At 43.5% G+C, this 26970-nt stretch overlaps 1 protein-coding gene across 2 annotated transcripts; it reads right to left on the bottom strand.

The window, feature by feature from the left end:
• Positions 1-1422: 1422 nt before the first annotated feature.
• Positions 1423-26956, bottom strand: LOC129123157 (neurotrypsin-like). Of its 2 annotated transcripts, XM_077183216.1 has the most exons (16): positions 26690-26956; positions 25292-25472; positions 23224-23269; positions 21787-22023; positions 20417-20540; positions 19542-19717; positions 19079-19226; positions 18074-18252; positions 17533-17674; positions 16289-16491; positions 15191-15332; positions 14735-14940; positions 14061-14139; positions 13702-13824; positions 12880-13160; positions 1423-11346 (listed from the first exon to the last, which is right to left on the bottom strand). In XM_077183216.1, the coding sequence occupies exons 2-16, from the start codon at positions 25361-25363 to the stop codon at positions 11036-11038; spliced, it is 2469 nt and encodes an 822-aa protein (XP_077039331.1). In that variant the 5' UTR covers positions 25364-25472; positions 26690-26956; the 3' UTR covers positions 1423-11035. The 2 variants fall into 2 exon arrangements, with proteins under 2 accessions (XP_077039331.1, XP_054493386.2); XM_054637411.2 differs by lacking the exon at positions 26690-26956 and having other exon boundaries at positions 25292-26641.
• Between the last annotated feature and the right edge of the window lie 14 nt (positions 26957-26970).

Below are 26970 nucleotides of genomic sequence, written 5' to 3'. Positions count from 1 at the left end.
GATCAAATCTGTGCTGCCATAGAACCTGATAGTGCCACACCAGCAGTAATTCAGGAGAGAGACACACCTGCCTGATAATGGGAATTCTGGCGGGTTACATCAATAGCGCTCTGAGTCAAGGGCATTGCAGAGAATCTCTGCCAGGTGAGAAAGCAAAGATACACAAAGGCATTGTAATACTTGGTGCAATGTTGCATTAAAGAAGGATTTCACCTCAGGAAAGGCGTTTCCCTAGTGAGAAAAAAGCATTTAGAAAAGAATAAAAAAATACAGCTGAAATTTTGAAGAGTATATTCAAGAAAAAAGAAATTAAATGCATTGTGTCCAAGGAGTGAAGAGGTAACTACAGGTAAAATTCAGCACCCCGACTCAGATGTTGTGGCACTTGAAATGACAGAAATGGGCAGGGAAACACAGTGATGTCATCAGGCTGATGCTGCTCACCAATATATTTTGACAACATTATGTGCAACACGGCACTCTTAAATTTTAGCTAATTCCAGTAGAGAATACACATTACATCCAGAAAGGGCAGAGGAGAGGAGGAATGTTAGACAGTACTAATTATAAGGGGACTTCAGTACATTCATTGTGTTTGATTCCATTAAATTGTAACAATCCTCACTCCCATTCCTCCTTCTTCCAGCTTTGGGATACCACAAGTTATGGATACTTTCAAAGAATCTTGCTTTCACTTTCTTAAACATCGTGAGCTGAAAGCATGGAAGAGGTAATGAAAATAATGAGACAAGCAAAGCAGAGTGAACATTTGGACTTTCATCTTAAAGTGCATTTCAAGACCCTGTAAAAATGTGTCTGCTGTCTCATGCAGAGCAGGCCTGGGTGTGTTGCTGCCCTGGCCAACATGAGGGAGTGCAGGTGTGAGTGCTTCACTTCTCCTTGTCCTCATGGCTTGGAAAGGCACACAAGTTTATAAACACTCTTCCATTTTTTTTCCCCAGCCAACTTATTTCATGAGACAGGCATGTATTTCCTCTTGTGGATCTTCCAACAGACAAAAACTAGAGACTGTGAAAAATAATATCTGACATGTAACATCTGACTAATTTCAGCAGTGTTCTGCTAGGAAGAAAGAAATTCAGTAAGAAATCCTGCAGAAATGACAAGGTTGCCAGTAAGATGCTTCCTTCCTTGCAGGGATGTACTTTTTTTCTTTTCCAATTTCAGAAAAAGGAAATTGCTGTTGAGAATTCCTCTGCCTCCAATGCAGACAATTTTCAGAATGCAGCATTCCATATGAGAGAGACACATATGAGTACACACGCCTACCCTAAAGCAGAATTGCAACATTTACATTTGTTTCCTGTCTTAAGCTCTCGCTGGGGACTAAAAGTCAATGAGTCTGCATTGCACCTCAGAAGTGTCTGCTTTTCACTGGTGAGTCATGTGCTACACTGCAAGTCATATCCAGCATGTTCTTTATTTCTGATTGCATGGAAAGTAAAACACATCCTTGCTATGGCTTGAATCTAATACTCAATAACAAAATACAGCACTGTAGAGATTTTCACTGCAAGTGCAGTGGGACCCAGCTGTTCAGCTCCATTCTGACTCAACAAAGGTTTCATTGTCTCTTTGCATGTGATAATGCACTCAGAAATGACGAGCAAAGGCAAATTCTTAAAGCACACATATGGCTTTGTGTCTAAGTAATATATTGGATGTGCAGAGTAATAGATTTTTGTGCTCTAGAACTATGGCACAATGGCAAACTGCCAAAAGTTCCTGTTCCTCCTAGATGATCACTGTTTCATGCTATACTGATCACTTAATTAATAACTAATAATAATTAATAACAGATATTAAACATCTCCACAGACATAACAACCAGCCACCATTATTTATTTCAAAACATTAGGTCTGTACAACAGATGGAGCAAAAAACTGTTTTAGCACAAAAGAAGGGACAGCACACAGCTCATTGCTCCTTGCTCTGCTTCTAACTAGGCAAATGGCTGTACAGAATGCACAGAGCTTTTCCAGACAATGCATACCAGGAAGCTGAAAGCAAAGCTGCTCTGAGGTATTGCAATCTAAACTTCCCCCATTTGGATTAAGCATTTTCCAATCTTTGACTAATCCTTGTCACAGAAGACTTTAAACTGATGTTGTCCAAGGTGCTGTCTCTGGGATCACGGAGAATATGAACATGTGCCTGAGTAAAGCCTTATTCAAAACTAAATTCACCATTTGTGAGATAAGTGACTGGTACATACATACATACACACATGGAAAATAGAGTCAGTAGGGAAACACTGTGCAACAGCTGCTAAAATTACTGTTATACAGCAGGAGACAACAATTATGGCTAAGACCTCATGTAGCAACATAACTGCTACTCTTCAGAAAGAGAAGGTGGCATTTACAGATAATATTGCCTGCAAGGATTACTGAGCATATGTTGTCTGGCATCTTGTATTTCACAGGATACAAATATATTTCCCTCTTCCTTTCACACTAACCTGCAGGAGCATTTGTTTTAGTTTTCACACTTCTGCCATTACCAAAGCTGACAGTCTGGCAGGGTCTAATATGCACTATACATTCACAGATAGAAGCACCAAGCTAAAGGGAACTGAAATGTTCTCCATTTTGCAGAGGGGAAAGAAAACAACTATTACACTGCAAGTCCTCTTTTTTCTGTCAGTATCACATTTGGATGTTTCCTTAGCCAGTGTGAAAAGATTGTGAAAGCAGTAAAATAGCTCTCTCCTTTGTCCAGAGAGCAGGTTAGATACATCCATTATGGAAACTCAGCAATTGATAACTCAGTTTGTCTAGAGAGTGTATTACCCTAACTAGCAATGTTATACCATTGAAAGTACTCCAAGATTACTCTTTTGATGCAGGCAAACCATAGTTCCTTGGCTTATTTTCAGTTCACCAAAAAATTATCAAGGAAAATTGATAAATGTGACACTCCTTCTCTAGCAATCTACAATTTTAGAAATCAAAACTGGTAATTAAAAATAACAAGTGCTGCAGTAGCTGACCCTTAACATGCCTTTGCTGCAGAAGAAAGGTTTCTGTAATTTGTTTTTGAGGGTACAGTCAGCTGGTAAGTGAAGGATAACTGTTGGGGAATATAGGAAGCCCATTTGTTCATGTCAAGGCCACATGCACTGCTCTGCAATGCATGCAAGCACATCTTGGCTAAGTGAGTAACGCTCTGCTGTATTTATGTGCTCCTCATATCTTCAGGAGCAGAAGCCTTCCCCATGCTATGGAACCCGCTCCTTCAGATGAAACTCACCATAGCAAAATTTGCACTATAGCTGCTTCTTAGCAGTAAAGTCTTTCAAAATATGAACAGGCACATTAGTACTTAAGCATAGGGATGAAAGATTGCCAAGAAAAGGTGATTCTAAAATGCAAGAACAACTGTGTACAATATTATAGACAGTAAAATGGTATGTATTCTCTACAGCCTTTCCCTAGAAAAATAATCTAACCATGGCGTTAGGGATGTGAGGGGTTTTATTTTAAAAACTGAAATCATGCTACCTCTCATCAGATCCCAATGGGAAGTTCAATCATCAATTAAATTGTCAATCTAAGACAATTTAAGCTTAGAAGAGAGAAGAGATAAGCTTCTCTCTTACAAATAGTGTGGTTGCTACAACCACGCAGCAACGCTTCGTTTAAGAAAACACACCTGACAAGTTTTGTGCCCATGGGTGTGGCTAAGGTCCATGCTGTTCCAGTTCCATATATTTAACTGGCCTTTTTTGTATAAGAAAGAGGAGACACTAAAAAAGATATGATGCCATGATATTATGTCATGATGACTGAAAACTACCTGGACTGCTAGATACAGAGACAACACCTCAGTCACTTTTCTTTTTCTGTAATAAGTGAGGGGGGAAAAAAATTCCCTAGACCTATTGACTTGAGCAAGTAGGATTTATTGCACAGTACTCTGTAAAATCAGTCAAGCCTTAAAATTCTCTGAATGCTTATTGGTAAAGAGTGTTCACCTATTCTACCTGCAGATCTCATATCCCTGGTGTATTCAGGTGGCAAGCTTTTTCAACAGGATCCTCCTTTATGCGACTTAGAGATTCTCAGATTAAATCTGCTGCTTCTATTTTTATCTCTCTTCTCTAGGCAGGTTACCAACCCTTAGCAGGTACTGACAGTGGCTGTTTTGTGCACTGCCTCAAAGGCTACCAGCTATTTTAGTCAGATCTTCATTTTCAGCCATGTTCCTGCCAAGTGCTGTGACAAGATCCTATAAAATTTCCTATCCAAAATTTTAATGCATTCCCCAATATAATTATTTCACATATCTTCTTGGGGGAAGGTAACTAGATTTGTGTAATTCTGTCATCACCTTTAGTGTTAAATTTAGCAAACTGTATTTATTTAGGATGGTTAAATGTAATAGCAGTAGGAGTTTAGTGGCATGCTCTTTGCTTATTTCTTCAGGAATCTTGTGTGTGGTCACTCCTGACTAATCTAAACAGAGGCATCTGATTAAAATAGAGCATCATCCCTAAGTTTCATCCACAAAGTTGCATCAGTTTAACCAATTTGTTAAACCCATGTAACTTGAAGACAAGCCTTGCAGGAAAGTAAAGATTTCTCAAGCCTTAATTAACCCAGCTGTGGCTTAAGCATGTGGGGAGTTAAAAGGCTTTCTGTTGAGACTTCAGTATAATTGTGCTGAATAACAGAATCTGCTTCTTAGTCTTGCAAGAGATAACAAAATAGTAAACCTTAAGCAAAGGAGTTTTCCTTTGGTATGTTTGGTTTTAGATTCCCACAATCAGAGGTTATAATCCTACTTTACCTGCAGCAAGCTTCTACGTGCGAGTGGGGAGGGGGAAAAAGAGCAAGGAACTAACCTTTAGAAGCACATGTTCTTCTCCTACAGCTCTGGTTTGCACAGAGCAGATTAGTTAAATTGCAAAGAACAGGGTTTTGTTGTTGTTTGAAGTGGTTCTGTCCTGTTTCCAAGAAGCAAGTGACAGAAGAGTATACACTTCTGCAGTTCCTGCCACCTTGTTTCTTCTGTTGGGCAGCAACTGAACAGCAGTGAGTTCCCCCTGTTCCCATCTCAGCCTCAGCTGCCCTGATGTGTGGATGAAAGCCACTGCAGATATAAAGGGATAGGAGAAACAAGGCCTTGTGCTTAGCTGACAGAGCGACACAGCTTCTCATTAGTAAAGCTGATCCAAAGAAGTTGGTTCTTCCTTTCAGGTGACAGGCTAGTTTTGAAAATCTGCAAAGAGAACAGTGCCTTTTATTTCTGGCAGAATGTGTGAGATTTGAAAAGCAGGGAGGAGAAGATCAAGTGGTGCACTGGGGTTTCACCAATTTGTTTGAATTTGTCTGTCCTACACCTGTCCTCCATCAGCACATCTTAAATCCAAAGGTTTTTTTAAACATAAATTACTCCAGCTGGACCATCCATATTTTGCTGGCTCTGCTTCCTCTTTTCCCTTTTGCACATGAACAGAATTCCATAGAAATCCCTACCAATGCCAGGAACCCATTCTAAACAGGCCAGTTTAAGAGCAGCACAGGACTCAGCCCAGCAAACCAAGGCAATTTGAGCAGTATCCTGTCTCCCTCCACTGAAAGAGGAAACTGTACCCAAGAAAGAATTTTTTACATCAACGGTGATACCTGAATGCCCTTCTTCCTCTCTCCCAATGAATATGGTAGCTGTCCTAGTTAGAAAACAACATGAAGTAAAGCTCAGCTTTCTCCTAATTCATATTTCAGTTTCAAAATCCAAAGATATCTTAAGAGTAGCCCATCTGAAACAAGTAAGCTCATGCCATACACTCATCCCCAGCCTTTTCACCATAGGAAGGCAGTGGTCAAGTGCTTTAATACAAAATGATGTTTGGCAGACTTGTAAAAAATAATGTTAATAAAAAAATTTAATTAACTCAGTGCTGAAAAAAACCCTAAAATCTGCCCTTGGAACAGATTCCTTTATTAAAAATAAGACAGAGCCCCACACAGTCACAGTATAATCCATTTATTAGCATACCTGGTGAGCCATTGGTGGTGATCCAGGGGACATAACAGCTTTGGCACTTGACTGATTTCAGAGGTACTCAGCCCTTAGTAGAAAAGGATTTAATAGCAGGCTACTGCACAAACAAGTTTCTGATGAGGAAAATTAAATATTTTCCCAAACAAGGGAAAACGCAGCCCAGGACATGTTCATTAGTCCAGGTCACAGTGCCTTGTTCTACAAGGAGTAGTCCCAACTTGGTTACCACCAGAGGTGATTCTGTTCTCTCTAACTGTAAGAAACCCCCCATGAGTCTATCAGGATAGTGTTAAATGCCACAGTGTAGTTTCATCTCTCCAAAGTTTTCATCTGATTGCTGAATATACACATCAAAACCTCTTTTCAGGTGGTCAGTGAATCACTGCAGCTTTTTTGGAGTGAAAAGACTTCCGGATACAGGCTTCAGAAAGAAAGGAAGACAGACAAAAGGCAGATCTACCTCTGTTACCTTGAGATAGCAAATGCCCACTTGGCTTGTTCCTCACCAATGCCTCCAGTCCTTAGAGAAACGGATCTGTTATTTTCTGCTACAGGTTTACAGAGATTACAAGGATAATTGACATCCAGTCCAGGTTAATAAACAGCTGCCTGATTAATTATAGCTTAGACCATAATTCATGGAAATCATCACAACAGTTTTCAGCCACAAGAAAGTGATAAATCTTTAATCCAGCTTCAGGTAGCCAAAGTGTGAACAGGTTTGAGATATTACCACTGCAGGCACTGCAGGTCAGGAAGACCCCAGTACTGGGACAGCCTTTGGAGCACTGGGGCAGCCTTTGGAGGATTGCAGTATTCTCTCAAAGAAGCATAGGAGCAGCACCAAGAGCTGCTCCTTAGATCCTTACCATAGCCATGTTTCTACTCCTGCCAATGCTCCTAGCCACAGTGATGTTCCCTTTCTCACACAACCACAATGTGCCACTCAGCCATGCAAAGTTCTCTCAGAGCATCCATGTGGCACAGTGCAGCCACCAGCAACACTGAGTGAGCTCTCAGCTCCTGGAACCAGTGCACATGCATGAGCCTTATCCAAAGTACTAATGCTATGAAGGTGGAATGTCTCAGCCCTCCATCTATGTCAACACAGGGAAAGGTCTGCACAGACCTGGTGTCCCTGCCCAGAGCTCCCCAGACAGACCTACAGCAATTTCTGTGAGCTCGGTGGGACTGCTGCACCTACTGAGACACATGGGGAGCTAACCTCAGTGGGTTTTCATCCCCTTGAAGCAAGGCTGCCACCAAGACCACACTAGCAAGTTTAAACTAGCTCCAGTATACAGACACAGCACTGAAATCACTTACAGAATTGCCTGCTAGAGAAAACTGTACTCAAATAATCAGCAGGGGATACAGCCTCCCCTGGCAAACTGCATTCAGTTGTTTACCAAAGTTTAAAGATCCATCAGAAAGAGAAGACACACAGAGACAGTCAGCATGTTATCAGACACCTAGACAGTTTGGATTGAAGAGAGACAGAGAAGCCACAGTCTTAGAAAAGGAACTAACTCTAGAATAATGCATGACAGAAAATATAAAGCCAGGCCCCTTATTTCCTCTCATGGCTGAGAACACAAGGACAGATGGTACTTAATGAAAACAAAAGGCAATTAATTCAGGAACCATAAAAAGAAATTATGTGCTATGGAGAATTAAATTATAATGGTTTTCATTACCAGAAAATACTGGGATTGAGAGCTTAGTTAGATTAAAACCAAAACATTTAAACATTTATATGGAAGATGAAGGGTGGTTACATTAAATAGTTTTTAAAAGTTAGAGATATAAACTCTTACACTTTAGGAAAAAAAAAAGAATGACAAAAGAATAGTGCACAGTGTTTGTACAGCACCTAGAGGATCAAGTATTTGTACTTCCATTTTTAATGATGATAATAGTAATGCAAGTAATTAATTTAAATGGGTCAAGAACAAAATTCCCCAGAAGGAAAGGCTGTTAAAACTTGTTCAGCACAACTCACACATACTATCCTTTGAAACATCTGCTGCTATCCAACATTACAAAATACAGTCCTAGGGTGACTGAGTGCTGTTCATCCAACCAGGCAGTTCCAGTAAGCCTCAGTGGCAAAGCACATGAATTTGGTTTGGACCACAGTCCCAGGTTAAAGAGTGAAGAGCAACAGCTGTATCCTGAAAGAGGCCAGGTCAGTGTAGGAGAGTACTGACAGGCTTGCCTACAGCACAAGTAAGGTATAAAAGCAGGCAAAGGAGATTGGATACTTCCTTCCCTCCTCCTGGCTCATGCAGGACTCAAAGGGTGTTAATTACAAGGATTCTCACAGCTTTCATAGTGACAAGATCTAGGAGAAAGAAATATTTTTAACTAGAACATGGGAATTGCAGAAGACAATGCTAGGCCCACATCTCACTTGTGTTACATGGTAATTTATGCTAACTCCTGAATGGCCACTTGCTAAGTAAGCTTAGGGAAATAACCTCACAGTGTCATCCTTTGGGTGTTTCTATGCCTGTTCGGGTTGTGGGTATAAACTGAAAGATCAAACCAGGTTAAACTAGAGATGTGACAGCACCCAAGGCACAGAAACTCCCTTTAAGCTGCTGTATCATGCTGGCTCAGGGGAAGCTGAAGGTAAAAGTCAAATCCCTCCATGTTTCCCAGACAGGTACTACTCCTGCCAGTACAGAACTTGGCATTTAATCCCCCACAAGATGAAAGGTCTGTGAATAATTGCCCTTGGTCCTCTTGGCATTTTAATGCCTGGGAGATAAGGAGCAGTGTGCAGCTTGCATTTTAGAGACTCTGCCAGGAGCCATAGGACAACACAGCCCACGTGGAGCCAAGCACAGTGCTGCCAAGGAACCAAGTCTGGCATTTTAAACAGGGTTATCAGCACAAAGCTGTGCTGAAGACATTCAGCACCTCAAGAAGAGGCACAAACAGATCAGGTTTGTCTCAAAGGCCAGGTCGTAGGGGTCCTGACATTGCATGTTTTAAAGATTCTGACAATTCTTCATTAAAATAAAGTTTGCAAGCAGGATTTTAGAACAGCCCATTGCAACACTGGTAGTCCAACTATCCTATCTGGAAAAAGTAAATGAAACAGTTTAGTTTAGCCTTCACACACAAAAATCAGCCACCTAGTCAGGTCAGCACCTCTACATTAAGCTAATTTGTAGAAGAAAAATTAAAACTTTAGGCAATAAGTACTTCTTGAACCCAGGGCAATTTCTGGGATTCTGTCACTACATGCCCTGTAATATGACATTGCTAATACACAGACTGTGCTCTGCCTTCTGTTCTTGTATTGGTAATACCCAGATACTGAACACCTCAATGCCCTGAGTGCAAACCTTCCAGACAGAAGGTCAGTGCTTGACCCAGTTACTGCCTACCCAAAACATGCACATCTGGCACAAGTTCCATGTGTCCCATCCTATATTAATCCTCCACATTCGAGCCCTTGGTTATACATCAAAGCTTTTTGCTCCTCTTCCTGTACAGACCTGTCTCCTCTCTGCCTTATCTGTACACAGTGAGAAGAGGCTGCACTGCACAGCTATTAAGGCACTTAGCCCTTTTGTCTACTTATTTTTTTTTATTACTCAAGAATAATATATTAACTTTAAAAAGTGCTTAAGGCATAAGAGGGAACTCTGTTCATTTGTTTGGATGAGACAGAAGGAAGAAATTGTAATATTCAATAACCTCTGCTTTCTCTCAGCATTGTATCTGTTCGGGCTGAGAACTACATCTTGATGATAGTGCTTGCATAACCTCAAGTTAATCCAGTTTACTCCCACTGAGAGGAATGAAAAGACAGAGTGCAGAGAAGAGAAAAAAGGAAGCATGACCCAGAGGTTTCAAGAATAGAACACACTTCAAAGTGGGAAGCTGCTTTGCAGCACACTTACTGTTTTTCACAAGGAGTGAGTAATTTGCTTGAGGTGTATCTATACCCCAGGAGTAATTCCATGTTTCATGGAAAACAGTGAACACAGAAATACTAGAGACTAGCAGCACAAACAAAGGGCAGCTAATAACTATGATGAATAGGGGACGATGTAGGAAGTCCCCACAGTGCTGTTAAATCATGATTCAATGCCTGAATGTTTGAGATTAACATTACATTTGGATTTAAGAAAAATTATATGTCTATTCAGCCACTTGAGGTCAGTCTTAAGTTCTTCATAGTAATCATGAAGGCAAGAAAGCTACTGCCTCTCACACCGACAACTGATTCTAGAAGATGCTACTTAGGGGAAACAAAAAAAAGCCCAACCACACACACAAACTACTATAGCAAAACTGCAGCAATAAAACCACAGCATCTGGCAGCTGGAAATGTGTGACAAAGGATTACAGCAGGAGGGACAAGCATCTCTTAGCCTAGGCAGACACTTGAAAGGGATCCTATGGGAGCAGACCTACTATTCAGAAGAGAAAAGGTTCCCCCTAGAGACATATCAGGGAAGCTAAAAAACCCAGCTGTTGCCCTGTTCCTCAACTCAGGTCAAATCTTCTGATTCCTGGAACTGAAGAGAGCTGTTATGAAAAAAAATCTGAAGATTTCCACTATGCCAACATGTGGTGCTGTCTTCCAAGCATCTCGCCTCTCCTTGCAGCATGTTTCAACTGTCCAAACATACAACCATGAATAGATTTGCAGCAATAGGTATCTCTCTACTTCTACCATTTCTGTGTGCCAGGGCAAAGGAATAAGTGTGATTGCATTAAAGGATTCAGATATTTAGAGCAATGTATACTGATCATTGTTACCACTGTGCACCTGCTTTCTCTGCTTACAGATTACAGACAAAAGTGAAACCAAAGACTTTAAAGAATCAGTCACAACTGTTTTCCTTCCAGTTCTACATTAAAATCTTTTGCCAGTGTCCAATGTCAAAATAAATCTCCATCAGTCACAGACCAGAAGCCACAGCCTTCTGCTGCTGCAGAGCAAAAGGACCATGTGCTGAAATTCCAAGAGCTCAGTCATTTTCATTTTAGCTTGGTCACTTTCTTGATCCAGGGTACGAATTTGCTGACCTTTGTGTACACACCGGGCGAATCCTTCCGACCACAGCCATACCCCCAGGAAGTGATGCCCAAGATGATCCAGCGTCCATTTGACCTCTGACACATGAGTGGCCCTCCACTGTCACCCTGACAGCTGTCCACCCGTTTGTCTTCAGAGAGGTTCCCAGCACAAATCATGCGGTTGGTGAACTTCCGCCCGTAACGGGCCTCACAGTCTTCCCGTGGGAGAAGGGGCACCACCCCCTGCAGCAGGGTTCTGGAATAGGACTTCCCTGGAATAAAACAGACGAGCCAGACTGATTCACATACAGGCAACAGCAGTGACCTGGTGCAACAGTGCTCCCTACAAAACCAGACACTTCTACATTTCATGTCAAGTCTGCCGCACAAAAATAGGCTGAGTTCAGCATCTCTGAAACCACGAGAACTTCTGAAAACAGTGATGCCAAGCCAGACCACAAAAAAAGAGCTGTAAGATCAAAGATGTGGGGAAGAGGATTTTAGAAAAAGGTTAGATCAAAGGATGAGTCTTACTCCTGATTCTGTCAACAAGTAACTTGAACTTTGTTCAATTTATCTCACCTCTCCAAACCTCAATTTCCTCTTCAGTAAAGCAAGGACAGTGTTTTCTCAAGAAAATAAATGCAGTCGTAGCTGTTAAGTGCTCAATCCTCAGAGAAGTTTTAGAAGATGTTTCAGAGGTATTCAAATATTATTCAAAGGGAATTCCCTTCATCTTTGGCCAGACTTGAGTCTATTTGATCACATCTCTTTATTAGCCCAGGGTTGCTGAGAACATAAGGTAATGTGCTATATTAGAGCATGACCTTTCTGTGCCCAAGGTTTATGTAAGTTCACAAGGTAGTAGGTAACTGCTCCCCATTGAGAAAGCTGGGTTTGGTGCGTGGGAAGGATTCTAGCCACTAAGCTCCAGTACAGCTTAAGGTAAGTTACATGGCTAAGTTGCTCCTTGATCCACCCCAAATATCCTGAAGTGACACGTGCAACTGGCACAACTGAACTCTAAAGGCAAATACGTACTTGCAGTTAAAAAGCTGCGGTAATAGCTAGGGAAACAGCTGAGAAGGACGGGCAAGTCCAAAATCAACAGATGAGCTCCTGGGGCTTTTGGCAGGAAATCTTTCTAAACATATGGCTTTTCTCCAGTCATAGCAGCCCCAGAAAGGCCTCCATGCTCCCTTTTACCTAGGAAGCTTCACAGTAATATGCTCAAAGAGGACAGGTCCAGACTGTCTTGAACCCAGGGCAGAAACCAGACTCAGAGTCCATCTGTCCTTGCAGAAATACACAGGCAGATTAAGCAAGGTAGTCCAAGAAAGATTTCTCACTGAGGGCTCCTTCTACCTCTAAGCCCTCACTTCACTATGACAGTACCATGAAGAAGGCAGGTTAATGAAACATGGGGGCCTCTCACAGGCTTGGTATAGCAGCTCTGCACAGGCTGCTCCCTTAGGGGCCTACTGTGGGCAAATACATGTGTAGAAATGGGAAGAAAGAGAGGACTGTGGCCAGATGGCAGCATTGGTCTCTCCCACAGCTTCAGAGGGATGCTGTGGATACCAAAGCTTTCACCAATATTGAGCAGACTCAATAAGCCTCAAAATCAGATGAAAACACAATAGCACAAAACCTCACTCATCTTCCTATTCCTTAGCACCATGCACTGGCACAGACAATGGGAGCAGCAAGAACATAGCCTTGAATTGACATAAATTAATGGCCCATGTAGGCTTCTGAAGGCAGACTTCCTCATCCCTCTTGCCTCTCAAAGCCCCACCACTCACCTGTGTCTCCCCAGCCAGAGATGATGCAGGCTTGCCTGTTGATGTCAGACCTCTCTCTCCTGTCAGGCAGGCAGACGGGCAGAACGTGGTGATTGAAGGAGAGACAGTGCCCTTCTCTGCCCCGCATCCGGACCAGGGCTATGTCATTGTCATTGCTGCCAGCCCAGTAGTTCCTGTGCAGGACAATCCGCTCCACGGGCAGCTCCCTCTCAAACTCATCCTTCACACCCGTGTGGTAATCGCCCACACGCAGGAGGTAGCGCCGCACATCAACACCAAACCTGGAGAAATTCAGACTCAAGATCTCAATAGTCCTGCTAAGAGGAAAGCAGACTCACACAAGCCTCAGTTGCTATGAGACTGAACCACCTCCTCATACCACAGTGGTAAAACAGTTCCAGCTGCAGGAATGTTGGACCTCTTTAGCAGATATGATCATGCCAGCTGCTGTAGATTTGGTGTCTCAAATCACTATCTACCAGGCACAGGACTTTTGCTTCTATAAAAATGATTATTATAGTTGCAACAGACTTGCGAACTGACCTATTCACAGTTCCTTAAAGCACTTTAAATGTCAAAATGCTGGTTCCCTTTATGCTGTAAAGTCTCACAGTTAAGAGGCCAGCTGTAAGCAGTGAAGGAAAAAGCAAGTCTATATTGAGTTATCCCCATAAGCACTCCAAGATCACACACATCATAACTTGAAGGTCTTACTTTAGAAACTTTGCTCATGTAGTTCCACTGGGCTAGGAGGATAAACTTGTATGAGGTTATCTTGTTCATCACTGAGTATCCCTTGGGGCTCCCCACTCCCAAACACACCTTTTGAAGCAGTGGGCTGCAGTCACCACCCAGCAGCTGCTGATCAGCGTTGCTCCACACAGCAGACGAGTATCTCGACGAAAACCCTTCAGCCGCAGTGAGGCCTGCCATGGCCAACTGCCTCTGAAGGAGAAACAGGAATAAGCAGTCTCACACACATGGGAGCCATTTTCCTCTTTTCCCATCCACTCTGTCTCATCTGGGCTCAGCTGGCTTGCATTCTTTCCTAGATACTGGTTCAAACCAAGTTCAAAAATCACCAGTGAAAATGCATTAATGTAGTCAAGCATCTCCCAGGCTATTTCCAGAGCCTGAAGGAAAGCTGGAACCAGTCTGACTCAGCATTTACAGGGTAGTACCTCAGAGACTTGTTTCCACCTATGATCCTTTTCTTGCGACGGTGAAGCAGGCGCATCCCACACACTTCAGACTCTGGACCTGCATGGCAAAGTTTCAGCAGTTGGATAGGGACCTTCACCTTAGAGTATCAGCATTGCTGTCACAGAGCCAAATACCATTCAGCATTAATGGTATTTATTAATGGATTAATGAGGGCATTAATCCTCAAGGTTGTGGATTAATGGACTGTGGACTGTGTTGTGTTGTGCATATGGAATTCATAGAATATTTGATCCCATAGGTTTCCTTAATTTCACCAGAGGTGCTTACCTGAAGTCTCTATAGTCTCATGCCAAGAGTGGGACCTATACTTACACCTCCTCAGTATTCTAAATCCCAAAGATTGCTTATGATTGCTGTTCTAAGGAAGAGTATGGTGACTCGGCTGTGGGGAAATTGTGCAGGCTCAAAGGCCTGACATGGGTGGAGCTCCTCAGTCTAATTTGGAACACTCTGTGCTGCTAAGAAGATACACTGAAAACAAAAAAAACATAGGAGGTGCAGGACAGGACATGCTTATTTTGTAGGTGAGGTTTCAGCCAAAGACAAGAATGACAGGGAAAAACCACAAAAACATGCAGAGATCCTACAACCAGAACTCCAGATTCCTGCACAGAAGAAATGGGAATGTCACCTGTTCTCTTGAAATCTTGGACCTTTTCTTCCACATAGTCACAGATCACCCCAGCATCCTCACTGTGCCAGCAGCTGTGAATCCTGGTGTCAGGCGTGGCACATTGGCCCAGGCTGTCCTCCATGCCACTGCATTCTATGTTGTCCAGATGGATGGGCCCATGGCCTTCACCAAAATAAGCCATTGCCCTGGCTTTTGCTGTCCCACTGCAATTAGAGAGAAGGTGGCTAATCTGCAGTGAGCAGGAGCCTAGTGAACCTGAGTCACCAGTGCATTTTAAGTGGAGTAATATTTATGTGTCACTCCACACACCGACAGTAGTAGAGTGAGAAGAGCAACCTACTCCCTCAAGCATATCTGGGTGTGCCAAAACTAAAACTAAGCCCCCAGAAACAAGTCCAGAAGTGCTCCTGAGAGCTGTTTCTGTCTGTAAGATGCCTGTACCACAGCTCTTACCTGAATCCCAGCTGCCTGCAAACCACTGCAGCATCTCTGTCTGTCCAGTCATCGTCACAGACACTGCCCCACTGCCCGTTCAGCAGGACCTCAACCCGGCCCTCCTTGGTGCTTTCTCCATCCACCAGCCGCACAGGAGGCCCTGAAGCAGAAAACACATGAGCTGCTGCAAGCAAAATAACCAGAGGGGTCAGCTGTCCAAAACTTGCGTTCTACAGAAAAAGATGAATCCCAGACATCAGTAAGCTTAAAACTAAAAGGAAAAAAAGGGAGAAAAAAAATAAAGAAAATAAAGAAGTGTGTCTATATGAAGACATTTTACCTCTGTGCTGAATCAGAACACTATATACATACTAATTTATTTAATACATACTGGAAATCATCAGTGGATCATACTCTGAAAGCTGGGTAAAGAGGAGAATAAGAACAGAAAGAAAGTTATTAATCCTAAGGCAAGAGTTAGACAAGCTTAAACATACCTGGGGAAAAAAAAATCAATTGAATTGTAAAACTATTACATGATTCTAAGCAAGAGAAGAGTTCTATATCCAGGAAAAACAAAAATTTGGATGCCAAACAAATGTCTAACAAACTGGAAAGTCTCCTGTAGTAAGGAAAGGGGAGAGTATCAGGCATTATATAAATGAGGAAATTATGCTAACTTGAAATACTGTCACAATTTGTGCCATCCACAAAAGGGAGTGCAAACAACAACCCCTTGCATCTGAAATCCTCCTGTCTTTGCTAGGTGTGGCACTAATGTAACCACACCTAAGTTTCCTAAAAGGTCTAGTAAAAGTGTTCCCTTGAGCAATGGCACACTAAGGCAGCCACTGTCCCTCAGCCCCTGAGGTTTGTTTCAGAGACTGCCAATGCAACTCTCTCCAGTTTCCATTTATCTGCTGGTCTGATAGTAGGTCTGGTGGAGCCACAGATTTGTGGCTCTGCCCCAATTCAGCCAGGGCTCATTCCTCCTCAAAAAGCAGACCCCTTATTGAAACAGCACAGGGAAAACTCCCACATCTGCCAGAGCTTACAAGGGAACAGACCAGAAAGTGAAATTTTCCCACTGTTCTGGGCAAGAGCAAGGTGAGTTACCCAGGCTGCCATCCATGACCGTGTTGCTTTCTGGGGAACAGCGGACTCCCAGATCCTCAGCATGGGAGCAGTCATGCTGCCCCCAGTTGCTGTGGGGACAGTCCAGGAGAGTCAGCTCTGTCCCCACACATGCCACATCATCCAGTAAGATGAAGCCTTGGCCAGCACCATACTCTCCTTCAGAGGCCAGGGCAGCAGGACCACTAGAGGAAGGAAACAGAAAATTGTCATTGAAAAAATTAACATTGAAACTCTAAATGCCACAGAAGGACCCAAGCTCAGATCCAAAGAGAAACTCCCCTGCTTAACTATGGTACCGGTGGCCTTCTGACCTAAACAACTCAGTGGCCACACAGGATGGCAACCAAGCACCCTCATGTCTTGCCAGCTTCAGTTTTCAGGGAGGCCTCCCCAGACCAGTCAATTTTCTAGTGTTTGGTCAAAGGTACATTCAAAGGCACAGAGGGCCAGCAGAGGCTGCTTTGCAGTCATGGCAGGTACATCAATTTGAGGAGGGGCTGGCAGAGGAGGCATCAAAAATGTCAACATTTAAGTAATTCTATTTCTTTTTATAGGAAACAGCTACCTGGAATTGAACTGCAGAAGGCTGCAAACTTAGGCACTAAAAGAGATGACAAACATAGTATGTAGCTGAACTCAAATGGAAGAATTTAGTCCTTTTTTCATCTATGAAGTTGAAAGTTTAGAAGGAGACCCTAATCATGTTAAAAAAAGCCACATAACCCCATTTTACTAGCTCAAAGGCAAGAGTATCCTGATTTTAAATCTTTCCCAACTCCTATTTGAAGGGATGACAGCTCAGCAATGGGCTGAAAATCCCTATTGCTACTCTTTTTTGCCCTGATGGTCTTTGTTCAGCTACTGAAGGTGATACATTTGGAGCAGATAGGTAATATCCTTTTACTGATAAAGTAGAAGTGACACCTGCAAATTTAAGGAGCATTAAAGAAAATTCTCTGATTTTGCTGAGGGGTTCATAAGGACAGTATTAAGTCTGTTATCTGCTTTCAAAACAGGCTGAGGCAAGAGATAATAGATTTATTTTTGCCCCTTGGAAAGGATGTGGATACCTAGTAATCTTTCCTTAATAAATTGTATAATGGAAATAAGCCTTCTAACAAAAACACCATTGAAGGATTAAGATCCGGCCTATCCCAGTCAATGGTGATGGAATCTAATCCTGGAAATTAGGAAGCACAGACACTACACACTCTCAGTCCTACCTGAAGCCCAGCTGCCTGCAGACCACTTGGGCAGCAAGGTCTGTCCAGCCATCATCGCACACTGTGCCCCAGTCTCCATTGTAGTAAACTTCCACCCTGCCTTCGCTGGGGCTGCGGCCGCCGGCCAGCCGGACCGTGCCCTCTGCAGGGGGTGGGAGAAGGAAAGGGCAGCACTCAGCAGGGGAGAAAAGAAACAGCCTGTGCACCATGCTAGGTCTCTGTACCACCCATGAGTGAAAGAAACAAAAGAGACAGATGTCTGTGGATACTCAAAATACAAACGTTCATTGGTTCCAAATATACCCATCTGTCAGGGGAGGATTCACTTCAGTCTTTCCACACTACCTGAGCAAAACCGTGGGAACACCACTGAGTCTGCCTCTGATCTACTCTCTGCCTCCGCATCCAGCAGCCCTTGTGGGAGCTATATATGGAAGCTGTGCAGGATCCTGAACCAGGATAAGGGGGTTACCTGCTGAGCAAGTCAAGTAATGGGGGGTGAGACCGACCGCATCTGACTGGCAGAGCTGTACATCTGTACCTGTGAAAGGGTCACAGGAGACCCCAGCGTCTTCAATGTGGTCACAGTTTTGCTGTCCCCAGTCACTCTTCTTGCACTGATCAAGGGAGAGTTCATTCCCTGAGCACTGCACTTCATCCAGCAGGATTGGGCCAGATCCCTGCCCGTAGTGAGCCCATGACAAGGCTTTTGGGGTCCCACTGTAAACATTACAGATATGTATGCTCAGTAAGGAAGGCCACAGTCCTGTGTCCTCAGATTCTGCCTTGCACAGGGACTCTCCTATGCTAGGTCACTGTCCTCCCATAGATCATCTGTATTTTTGATACAGTGGAGTTGCCAACTGTTAATAGAAATATGTTATTGGAAAGTTTGCAATGAGCCCTTCCAGCAAATAACAAAAATGTTACTACAACACGAACAGTTCAGACTTCTGCAGACAATGATGTACCATCAGTCTCAGTTACAATCTCATAACAGGCAAAACTCCTAAAGATTGAGGGATCTCAAATTTGAAGAATCTATTTTAAATAATCCTGTACTGAAGTGATTTTCAAGAATGGTCCGTATACAACAGCTCCCATGTTGAGCATTGAATTGCACACAGAAGAATGAGGTGGTCTCTCTTGCTTTCCTGTCTGAAGAGGATAAGGGCAGCCAGTGAAACTAGAGGTGTTTAAACTTAACCAAGTAAGAAACTGCAGTTCACATATGGAAATCACCATGACAAGTTGTCATTGAGGCCAATAAGATTTGTATTAGGATTTATGCAAAAATGTTGAACAGGGGTAAACACAATCCTGAGACAGGAATGTACCTTTTTTTTTTACACAGCACAAACCCATAAAATTGAGAAGAATGGGGTACAAAATCCCTTTATCATCCCATCAATCCAGAATTATGTTTCCCAAGGTTTCTGTGTATCTCCTATAGGAAGGGCTGGTAGTATAGTGAATGGACATGCTCTCATGTTCTTCATTCTGCCTACTTCTATTACTACTCCATGACATTCAGCAAGGAAATTACCTGAGTCCCAGCTGTCTACAGACTACTTCAGCATCCTGGTCGTCCCACTGATCATCACAGATGGTTCCCCACTTGCCATCATGGTAAACCTCCACTCGCCCTTCAAAGCTCTCCTTCCCCCCAACTATACGAAGTGGGGCACCTACACCTGTGCTTCAAGGAATGGAAAGAGAGCACAACAGAACAAGACAGAGACAAAGCACATCCAGCAGTTTAGGGTGTAGAACCATTCTCTAGCCAGAGGAGCTCTCCTGATGCTCTCTTACCACATCCTCCCCTCTAGACCCCCAGCAAGTACCCATGATTGCAGCCCCCAGAGTGGGATAGTGCTGTCTCTTTAATTGGCTGCTGTGGTGACCAGGAGTTTTCTGCCTGTAGACAAAAACCTGGCTTGATAAAAAGGGGATGTGGTCATAAGCACCAGCCATCTTTGGGCAATTGAGATCTTTCCCTGGAGATTTACCTTCTGGAGGAACACAAGTTACCACGGCACTCCCCTGGTTACAAACTCCTGACAGAGCTTCCTGATAGCCACACTGCAGCAGGGCTTCCTCATCTCCATGGCAGTTTGCTGACTGCAGGTGCAGGGGAACAGGCCATGGTCCAGAATGACTCTTCTTGCCAGCTGTGCCGATCTCACTGGTACAGAGGATGCAACAGAGCAATGAAATGCCACAGCATGGCTTGACTTACAAGTTCCTGCTGTTGTTGTGACTCTCCAGGCCAGTTGTGGCATTTCACATCCTGGTGTGCCCAGTTAATTGGAAGTGCATAAAGGGGTGACCATTTACCATCTAATGAGAAAGCACAATCAAGCACACAGCACTTCCCAACCCCTTTATGTGCCCACCTACTGCAGAGGAGTTGGTGTAGTCAGAAATGGCACTCTCATTTGAGAGCAATGAACAAACCCATCAACAGGCTCAAACACCAAACTGTCTGAATCACCTTCCCTCTCTGTGGACCTTATCTCCTTGCTGTTTAGAAGTTTGAATGTCCAAATCCCAGACACCCAAAGAGCATTCATACTCCTAAAATTTCTGTTAGATCACTATAGTAACTCCAGCTGATGATCATAAAAAGGGAAAGTGATCTCATAGCTCACTTTTCACAGCCTGGAGCATGAAGCAGAGACTATTGTTTCAAAAACTTCTTGCAAATGATGATTGGGTTGGGGGTAGCCACAGAAAGAAAACAGTAAAAAAGGACTCTGGTAAGTGGAAAATTAGACCACAAAACAAACTCCTTTCTGCCAGCCAGAGGGACTGTAACCACAGAGGCTGCTCTTTCAGAAGCCACACAAGCATGTACCTCTCACAATTAGACTGAGGTTCCCACCTGAGACCTAGTTGCCTGCAGACAACACTGGCATCCCAGTCAGTCCAGTGGTCAGCACAGATGGTACCCCAGAGTCCATTGAAGTACAGCTCCACACTACTGTCTTCAGCCAACCGCACAGCACCTTCCAAAGAGAAAAAAAAACAACCAAAAACCAGCTGCTATCTGCTGATAGAAGTTTCAGACCAGCAAGTCTTGGATTTGCATGTAGCTGAGCTGAACTGCACTTGACTTCTTTCATCCCTGTTTTACCTGTGCTGGCACTGAAGTGATGTGCATGAAAGAGTGTGGGGTGGGGCACCTTCCCAGTCCCAGCAATGGCTGATTGGGAGGATGGTTGGTGTTATGGTCTTTTCAAATCCATGGTAATACCAGCAGGAAATTTGGCTTCTGCAAAAGCTCCTGGATTCTCCTTCTGTGAATGGGGATGATTTTACATGCTATCTTGAAGGGGTGTGTGAAAATCTATCTAATTACTTCTGACACTCCACTGATCTCTTTCCATCAACCACTTCACCTGCATGACAGTGTTGCTACAGTGAGATGTTTAGTAACAGCAGATGAATCCTCTTTAATTTCTCTAAGAAAAGGAAGTGCCAGTGTAAATACCCTTTCAATTCCCACCCCACCAAAAATTTTACCACTGTTTAGAAGGCACATTTCCTCACTCAGTTTTAGTACTTCCAAAGGACACACTTGTCTGCAGCACCTCAGTACAGGAACACAGCACCACTACACTTATATTCTTCTCTTTAATGAAGACATCTTTGAAAGAACATCCACTGGCAAGGGAAAAGACTGTCAATTCATTTATTAAACTGGTGTTTCAACTGTTCTGCAAAATGCAGGAAAAGCAAGGAAGGTCAGAAAACAGGACATTTTCAAGAATGCTGCACAGCAGCCAATGCATTGAGAGAGCTCAGTCCTTCTGCCAGCACTGAGGAAGTTTAACACGAGCCTATGACCTGCCTTGTCACTAAAGATTTTATATTGAAGAAGTAGTTTATATTTGAACTGCTACACTTACGTGAGGAATGCTCTGATATGGACCCTAAAGGAGAAGAAGTGGGTTGTTTTCTACATAACTGAAACTGTTTTCAAAGTGGCATAAGTTAGCAGTAGAAAAAAAGAAGTCTCTTTGTATAAGAATAAAACATCTATACAAGGCATTACAGCTACAGCAGCTTAAATCCACCCCCTACGATGTACAGACGTTTTTCTCCCACACAGGCTAGCCTCTAGTATTAATTATTTCAACAGTTCAGAATAGCCTTTGTACTGTGCTTTTTCCACAGGGTGTTCCACCTGCCACTTGCAAGTCTATGCAGCACACACTGCTGGCTTGAGCCCTGAGGCAGCAGAGCCCTTACCTTGGTTACAGTCACAGTTGGCCCAGCCGATGGCTCCTGACACAAGCCTGTAGAAGCACCAGGGTGTCGCTCCCCCGTCTGGGTTCCTGCAGAAGTTGTGGTCCCCCAGGCCACGGTCTGGGTACTGCTGGACATAGTCAGGGAACTCTGCCCAGTTGAGACACTCTGCCCCGGCCTCGGTGACCGCCAGTGAGCCATTGTAGTAGCCAAGAGGTCCCACAGGACACACGCTGGGAGCTGGGCACAGGAAGGGAGGGTTACCATCACCATCACACACTGAAGCTCAGACAACATGGGAGACACCAGCTGGTTAGGAGAAATACCCCTGGTGTTTGCAGTCTCAGCTGCTGCTTGCTTGATTCAAACTCTATCACTCTCCAAGGTGCTGCTCAAAGAATATTCATAGTACTCACTGTCTAAATCACAAACTGATCTGAAGCAATGAACTGCCCAGACAGACCTTTGAAGAGTGTTAACTTAGGGCCCAAACATGACAAGTTGAACTGGTTCCCATTACTGTACATGCAATACATGTATTCACTTCGGAGCAGAACTGCACAAAGCAGGAAGGTGGGAAATGTATTTCATAGCATGTAGTTTCCCTATACACATGAGCAGATCACCTTGCTCATCTGGACTTGGCTAATATATTCAAATTTATTTTGTGGGAAGTGCAGGTGCCAATGTTTCAGTGCCCATGTGAAATATCCTGTGTAAAAATACCCAATAATTAATTTATTATGATCCTTAAAAAAGGAGAAAACTCTCCATTCATGGCACTGAAATAACAAAGTGGGAAAAAAACACCCAGGTTTTGTGGGCTTTATAGAGTCCATAACATGGGAAGAGTAGACTGAGAAAGGGACATTTACAGCTCTACTCACTAAGCAAACAGAAAGAAGCCAACACTTTCAGAAAACCCTTCTGCACCTGGGGGTAAGAGCAAGGGTACAAAGTAATGTTGCATCCTGTCATTTGCTTTCTAGCCACTGCCAGGCCCAGAGGGGGTAAGTGACAGCTGAAGGTTAAATGCAAGGTACAAAAATGAGAAGCAGTTGGAAGTCAGTGCCTGGAAAACAAATCATATGTGTGGCATCAACTGGGATGGTGTCTGAGAGGGTGTCTGAGAATTCAGTAGTTGTTAGAGCAGAGGAAAAGTAAGCATGTAAAAAAGACCAAGGCAAAGAAAGAGATTAAAGAAAAGAACGTGTAGGAGGAGCAGGGAGCTGCAAAAGCATTCGACATGAAGGAACAGAAGTAGTCTGGCCATGTTGGTGAAGGAGATGAACAGGCATTGGGACAAGAGAAAAGATTGAAGAAGTGATGAAAAGAAAGGAAGAAGGCCAGGTAGCAGTGGTTCATCGTGCCTATGGTCTCAGATCACCACTGCAGGAAAGAGTCTGCCCAATGACTGAATTAATAACTTCTTGTTCTTACCTGCACTCTGCAAATGGTTTTGGTTGGGCTTGGATCCCAGGAAAGCCTGGGAAAAGAAACAGAACAAAAGCAGAGAGATGATTATCCAATGAAATAAACATGGGCATGTCCTAAAAGCAGCTCAGCTTTGGGCAAACACACCCTAGTAACCAGCCTCTTCCCTGGTCTCCCTGTTGCTCCTCTTCAAATACAACCATAGCTCTGTCCACTAACAACAAAATGAATAATTACTGGCCTGCAGAGATTTACCCTTGATCTAAGCACTACATTACTGGGCTCTGCTTGTTTTTTTTCAACAGAGTTGGAAGTCTGAATGATATGCCTATGGAAAGGAAATCTAGAAGAAAATCATTATTATCAGTAAGAAAAATAGTAACTACTAATCCTCTCACTGTTTATAGGGCAAGTCATCTACAGCTATAGTAGCAGATATTTATTTACTTGAGTGAGAAGATGATGCCCACAGGATTCCTGTAAAAATGGTAATAAACATCCATGTATAAAGTAGGAAACATCAAAGGAAGAAAATCCAAGGCCTTTTGAGGATTTTGTTTTTAATACTTGAAAATATGATATGGCCTATGCTGTTATTATCTAAATGGGGTTAAATAGTTAAAACCAAAAAATATGAAACAAAGTCCTCAGAATTCTAGTGTCCTGTCTGACCCCACAACTGCATTTCCTCTTATGGGCAGGTTTTTTTGTGGTTGCTATGTGACTATAGGCTGAGAGATAGGGATCTCCACTCAACATCACTACATAGTGTGCAAGCAAGTGCAAGACCTTCACAGACTCAGAGTGAAAAGAAGAAACTATACATGCTTCTGCTAGCTCCTTGTAGTTTAATTAGTTTCTAAATGAACATTTCTAATACTTTTATAGGAAGAAAGAGTTGTAATTCATAGAGCAGAGATGTGCAGCTAAAGGATAGCTAAAGGATACTAGCTATTGGTAATGGTTGTGGTTTTCTTCAAAATGTAGTAATTTTGCCTCTCTCAGCTTCACCTCTTCCTGGAAAATAGGAAAAGTTATATTTGGAATTAAACCAAATCCACTTCTGGAATAAGCAGAGGTAATTCCCACAGAAATCTGACAAGAACAACACCTATTCATGTCAGATATAATTTTCAAATCAACCTTATGAATATGATCCAGAAGGTGCTGACAACCATGGCCACGCTCCAGCATCACTTCCCAGAAGTCAGAATGGGATACTGCATATGGAAGATGAATTCCTGACATGGTTCAGTAGTAGCAGATCAGATCTCAGGTTTGTATGCACAAAGGGATGCACAGATAAACTCTTTTCAGGCAAAAAATTCATCTGTTTGCATGTATCAGGCTGTTGCAAGCCTACATATGGTTTCCAGACCAACAACACTGAAGGACTTACCTGATGATCTCAAAGCTCTTTGCAGAGAGTAGAAAGTGAGCTAAGCTGTACTTCTGTGACTGCACCACAATCCAGGTCCCTCAATCCCTAGCTTTTAGTGCACACCTGCACACACACGTAAGCCTGCCAGTGATATAAATACGAGAGACTGAACCTGCTCTTCTTGGACCACAAACAAAAGTACTTCAGTCCAAGTAATAAGCTTCCCTTCTAATGAAAAATCAGTTGCTGCCAGTTTCTGTAGCAGCTTCTAAAATACTCCAACGCTGACCATCGCCACCAATTAAATTCAGTGCAAACAGCCTATGCTGCAGGCATTGTCCCAGGTCTGTGCAGCTATAAATCATCTGTCCACAAGCAAGAGAGACAATCAGCAAAGAACAGAAATAAAGGATCTTTCCTGCCAGGGTCACTGCAGTGCATGAGAAACACTGGAAACCCAAGCCAAAGCATCTGCAAGCCCTTGTGTATTCTGCTTTCCCGGTTTATTTCTTTTTCTGGATTTATATGCACAATGAAACAAATCTCTCCCCAAGCCCCCAGTCCTTCCCAGAGACCACAACTGCCTAAATGCTCTAGAAACATTTTCAAGTAATAACAAGATCCACTTACAGGGAGGATATTAAAGAGCCATGTGACTTCTTACAAACAGATAGAAAAACAACCTTTTCTTACCTCCACACATCTGAGACAGGATAGCAGACTTGAGAGCTCTACCAGGAGCCCGAGTATTTTGGAGATTTCCATCCCTCGTATACAAAGTGTCTTCAAGCATCACATTCTCGTTCAGCTGCCAGGGTGTGCTTTCCCACGCTAGCCGCTCCGCACCGGAGGGAGCGGGGTGCCTTATCCATTGCTACGCAGGGAAAGGGATGTGAGGAGAGGGATCAAAGTTCCCCGCGGCATCTTAGAATTTCACTTTCCTATTCCTCTCCCCATCTCTTCTCATTGATTCTTCTCTTCAGAAAGGGGAAGAAGGGAGGAGAGAAATAAGGGAACAGAACACGTCCCCGAATTTCTCTGGCACATTCGGAGGGGAGCACAAGCGCTGGGGCACAGCCCTGAGCCCTCTCCTCACCCCGCCCCCGTGCTCCAGGTACGCGCTGCTCGCAGTGCCAGCCTCCGCCTCCCCGCCCCTTCTGCCCAGCGGCGGGGCCGGCCGCCGCTCCGCTCCTCTCCTCTCCTGCAATGTCCTTCCCCAGTTGCCTTTTCCTCCTCTTCCCAAGGCACAGAGGCTGCAGCACGGCAAGGAGCTGGGGCTGCGTCCTATTGCAAAGCCCCCAGCAACAGCTGGGAAAGGCAACGGCGTGTGCGCGTACATTTGCCAGAGATTAGACTTCTTGGAAGGAATCTGGACTTTATCCCCCCCACCGCTGCCTCCTCGATTAGCAGCTTGCAGCTTCCCGAGGTCAGCTCTCCTCAGATTTGAACCCAGGTAAATGGGACCCAGAAAACTCTATGTTAAGCAGCTTCCAGATCTCCCCCAGAAAACCTACAGGTGGCACAGCCCTCTCCAGGGTGCTCCCAATTTTCAGCCCTCTATCTTGCCATCGTGGGTATTGCCACCAGAGAACTTTGCCATCGAGTGTCTCCTTGACCTTGAGCTATATTTTCCCTCAATTGCCTAGGATGCTTTCCAGAGGGTTAATCATTATGGTATTACCGTGAACAATCCTATCCCATAGGGGTTTTTAGCATTTTCAACTTGCTGGTCCTTCATATGAATTAGGGTTCAAGGCCACAAGCTTTAAACACTATTAAATCTAAGAAAGCAATTGGGTCTTTGAAGCTATTCAGTCTTGAAAATGCTTTTTTTACGCTTTCCTGGTGCTGCTTCTCTGCTCAGTCTAATGGGCATTTCTTATATTCTGATTTTGGAGCAATGAATTCGTGGTGTTCTACAGCATGAAACATGAAGGTCACCTTTAGGAATGAGCTCACTTCTGGCCGAGTCTGCTGAATAGCACTTGCAAAGACACCTTCAGCATAAAAACAAGGAACAGGCTGCTAAAAATCTACTGACTTCACAAAAAGCGTCTTTTTTTTCTTCCTTCACTTTTGCCCATTACTCACTTCATGTGACAGTTCTGTGTTGCCTCATCCTCAAGTCACTCATCAAAAGCAAGGAAATTTCCCTCCATGCTGGATCTTTTACAGGAGTCACTAATGATAAAAAGAAGCTGTTTCTGGAGTGGATTTGGCCAAGAATTACACTCAGTTAATCAGGAGCAAATCTCCTATATCCTCATAGTCAGGGAGGCAGACGATCAGGGCAGCAGGGGATGGAAATAGCTTAGATGCTGCATCACACTGCATCACATTATAACTCTCAGGCAGCAGTAACACAAAGGAGC

Source organism: Agelaius phoeniceus, chromosome 9, assembly GCF_051311805.1.
Source record: "Agelaius phoeniceus isolate bAgePho1 chromosome 9, bAgePho1.hap1, whole genome shotgun sequence".
In the NCBI taxonomy this organism is placed as follows: domain Eukaryota; kingdom Metazoa; phylum Chordata; class Aves; order Passeriformes; family Icteridae; genus Agelaius; species Agelaius phoeniceus.
This window is presented reverse-complemented; position numbering and strand designations above follow the sequence as displayed.